Here is a 4,414-nt window from a genome sequence, read left to right as displayed (position 1 = left end):
GTAAAACAATTTTCTAAATGTGGAAAGAGTGGTCCTGGGTGGCGTTTTTCTCTCTTTTCTTGCACCCATTTCTGCTTCAGTTGATACAACACAATCTAAGATTCATTGCAGTTAATTTTTTATTTATCCCATAAGTATTCCTTGCTGAGATTATCCACAATGTCTTTTTGACCACTGCTTCAGTTGAATCAATGTTGGGCTACAGGCACATTTATTTATCACCTAAAATAGCTTTGCTACTACACAGTTTCCCAACGGCATTTTTCATCTGGGCATTTCTCAAGGTATAGATTAATGGATTTAACATGGGAGTTATGATTGTGTAGAACACAGCAACTGCTTTATCAATCGATAAAGTAGCTGCGGGTCTCATGTACACAAATGTGCAGGGCACAAAGAATAAGAAGACCACTGTGATGTGGGAGATGCAGGTAGAGAGGGCCTTGCGTCTTTTCTCCAAGCTGTGGGTTCTTAGAGAGTGCAGAATGACCACATAGGAGACCATCAACAGGAGGAAGTTTAACAGACAGATGAACCCACTATTGGCAGCAACAAAGAGTCCTAGGGTGTGGGTATCAGTACAGGCAAGATTGAGTAAAGGGTTCAGATCACACATAAAGTGGTCTATGACGTTAGGGCCACAGAAGGGTAATTGAAAGATGAAGAGGATCTGTATGGTTGCATGAAGAAAGCCTCCCACCCATACCACTCCAACTAATAGTCCACACACCCGCCGATTCATGATGGTTGTGTAGTGCAGGGGCTTGCAGATGGCCACGTAGCGGTCATAGGCCATCACAGTAAGCAGGATGCCCTCAGCACCTCCAAAGAAATGTTCCCCAAAGATTTGGGTCATACATTCATTGAATAGAATGGTCTTTTTTTCATGGAGTGAATCTATGATCAGTTTGGGAGTATTGACAGAGGAATAGCAGGCATCAATAAAGGAGAGATAAGCCAGGAAAAAGTACATGGGGGACCCCAATGATGGGCTGGCATTGATGGTGACTACAATGAGCACATTTCCTACTACAGTGATGGAATAGATGACAAAAAATACAGCAAATACAATTCTCTGCATCTTTGAATTCTCTGTGAGCCCCAGTAGAACAAACTCTGTCACATTGTTTCTATTCTCCATGTATTTTATGTGATGGTTAATTGCATTACCTGAAAAGAAAACAATTTTTATGAATGCAACTTTGAATTTATTGAACTTCCCGTTATACTATATAATACATTTCAAAATTCCATAGAGTTTTGAATTCTTTTGATTTATGTGTGTGTGTGTGTGTGCCTGCACATTGGAAATAAAAGATTGTGAGATTATAAAGACAATTCAAATTACCTCCCAGGTGCAGTCTTTGTTAAGATTATAGATAAAAGTAACTTTTGTAAACACATAGGCAAGAGACCACTTGTGCACACGTAATCATCACAGATTACTGAGTCTAATTTGACATTATACATTGCATACATAGTGTACCCAACTCTTTTTTGGTATATATATTTTTACTGAAGTATAGTCAGTTCACAATGTTGTGTCAATTTCTAGTGTACAGCATAATGCTTCAGTTGTACACGAACTCTTAAAAAGAGGTACAAGTTGGGCATAAAATCGGTAAATGCAAAGCTAAAGAATATTTGCCTTAATATTTAGGAAATAGAAAGCCATGGAAGGTTACTGAAAATATGAATGAAAGAATGACTAGGAATGAAAGGAATCTGAAGCAGGGGGAATCTTGGATGTTATTCTAGTAAAGATCTTTGTGTGTCTTGAATGAAATGGACTGAGGTTCAGTGAGGGGTAGAAGGCAGGCACAAGAACCCCAGTAGTAGACTACTTACAAGAGTTGAATAAGGAGCAACAGGGCATTGGTGATGGGAATGTAAAGAATGGATACAAGAGGCACTTAAAAGTAGTCATAATGCATGTTTCCTAAATCCAGTAACTTTACAATAGCTAATAATATATATTTTAAAATAATTGATTGCTGTATGGCTGGTATAATAGCAAATGTTTTGCAGTTATGATCCCTTTTCATATGATAACAACCTATGTGGTTGGTTTTATATCATCTACTTTGCAGTTGAGGAAACAGTCTCACAGGCTAATGTTAGTGGTTGTAATAAAAATGATAGTATTAACTTACTGAACACTTAGTGTGCTCTAAGTGATTTGGCAGACATTTGGTATTCAGTCCTCAGTATAAACCTCAGGACGTGACTGCTATCATGTCTATACTTATTTTAAACATCAGGAAATAGATGTATAAAGAAGTCAAGGGTCCTGCCCAAGATCAAGCAGCCAATAAAAGGCAGAGTCAAGATTAGATCAGATTTATACTTGTTAAATTCTCCCTCCAAATTCTTAACCCATGACCCATTTGGCTATGTTATAATAAATGGTATTGAACTAGTAATCTTTTTTTTTTTTTTGAGATGATCATGATAATTATAATGACTTTACTCCTACTTCAGAGGCAAGTCTATATGGAGCAATTTAGTCTGCTTTCTCTCATGCACACAACGCACAATAACATATTGGAACTCCCCAGTGTGGAGGAAAACTGTGGGGCTGCTTTCACGGAACAGCCCTTTTATCTTGGCCTCTCTCTCAGCCCCAAATATTTCCTCCATCATCCTCCAAAATGTGGGCCTCCAGACTCTCCTGAAGAATATCGAAAAAGAATATCCCACTGGTTAAGTGTATTGGCTTGAGAGTTAGCAAAACCAGATTAGAATCCTAGTTCTTCCACAAGCACTTTTAAAAAAAAATCCGGCTACATTATTTTGGCACCTTATATCCTTGTTTCCTCACCTATGAAGTGAGAATAGTGCCTACCTCACAGGCTGCTATGAGGATGACTTGAGATAACATATAGAACACATCCACCATAGTGTTTGAGACACCATAGTACTTTTATTTAATTTAATAACTGTGTGTGCACCTAGGAAATAAGAATTGATAGTTTTAGTAGCAATACAGAGAAACATTTAACTATGCAATGATCTCAGGAAGAATCATTACCAATTTCACTCCCAAGGAATCCGCAGAGACTCATACTATCTATAATAGTCAATCCCTGGAAGGATTCTCTATGCTTGTGCTTATACTAAGCTGCTGATGACTTATGTCATTTAATATTCATATTTATGTCTTTTGTGTCTGTGAAATGTAGTCAAATTTTGTTTTCATTTACAATTAGTCTTCATTATCAAAGGAGACATCTAATGGCAAAAGCGTGATATCAGAGAGCTGGGTCCTACAATTTGCTTAATTTCTATGAGCTTCAAATTTTTCAGTTGTCAAATTAGGTTACTGATAATTATAAATGGTCTTTTCAAGAATTGGGGTGAGGATGAAATCCTCTATCACTGTATCTGAAAAGTGCTGGAAAATAGTGAGTCCTATGTATGGTAAGTAACAATCTTTAATAAGCATCGGCACTACTGAAACACTTACCTTAGCTGTCTCAGATGGTCTTAATGATGCTTCCGGGTGCTCAGAAACAATCCTCTTTTCAAATTGACTGCTTCTCTTAATAAGTAATTCTCAATATGAAATATATGTCACACTTGGGAAGGGCCTATTCAGATAATTCATATCAAATGAACAATTCTTAAGAAATTGTATACATTATGTCCAGTTTTTTTTTTTTTTGTGGATGTCATGTATACTTCAATAAGCTTGTTAAAAAAGGAAATGTTCTTATAAACCTAAATCTTTCCATCTATCTTGAAGCCTCAAAAATTCTTTGGGTTTTCTGGTTTTAAATTTAGAACAGATTCTTTAAAAATGCTATGGAGAAATGACCTTAAATATATGACTCTGGTTTCACAGGGCAAGAAGCAGACAGTGCAGAGGTCAAATGGCTCATTCTGCCCATAATGAAGCTTGCTCTGGAGTGGTGAACAGCAACAAAAATCATTTTCACCTTGCCCTTGTACAGATATTTAAAGAGGTCTCCATAAGGTTCAGGGACTGTGTCTCAAAGCTGCTGCTTTCTCTCCCAGGAATTAATTATCTCTTTTGTGTCAAAGGCTTTGTCTTAGAAACAGATATTCTGGAGAGACATGTTTGATAAACACCCATTCTTGAGTGGGGAAACTATATTCTCTGCACTTGGAACCTAAGCATGGGAGAAGGAGGTAGTTATGTTTTTATTTTTAACGGCGATACTGGGAATAGAACCCAGAACCTTGTGTATGCTAGGCATGCACTCTACCCACTGAGCTAAATCCCCCCCCCCCCTTTAAAAGTATTTATAATGCATGTTGACTAAATCTAATCACTACAATACATGATAACATATACTTTTCAATGATTGGTTGCCGCGTGCATGGTGTGGTAGTAAATGTTTCACACGCACGCTTCCTTTTCATCGTGGTAACAATCTGTGTGGTTGGTATT

General features: G+C 37.4%; 1 protein-coding gene across 1 annotated transcript; it reads right to left on the bottom strand.

Moving 5' to 3' along the window:
• Positions 1–211: 211 nt before the first annotated feature.
• On the bottom strand, positions 212–1,144 carry LOC105106904 (olfactory receptor 4C46). The gene has a single exon (XM_011000701.3). It carries the CDS (start codon positions 1,139–1,141, stop codon positions 212–214), a length of 930 nt encoding a protein of 309 aa, XP_010999003.1. The 5' UTR covers positions 1,142–1,144.
• Between the last annotated feature and the right edge of the window lie 3,270 nt (positions 1,145–4,414).

The sequence above is a fragment of the Camelus dromedarius genome, chromosome 12 (assembly GCF_036321535.1).
Source record: "Camelus dromedarius isolate mCamDro1 chromosome 12, mCamDro1.pat, whole genome shotgun sequence".
Taxonomy (NCBI): domain Eukaryota; kingdom Metazoa; phylum Chordata; class Mammalia; order Artiodactyla; family Camelidae; genus Camelus; species Camelus dromedarius.
This window is presented reverse-complemented; position numbering and strand designations above follow the sequence as displayed.

What these genes read in the sequence shown, in the direction of transcription:
- LOC105106904 (XM_011000701.3), bottom strand. Translation starts at nt 1,141, where the DNA reads ATGGAGAATAGAAACAATGTGACAGAGTTTGTTCTACTGGGGCTCACA.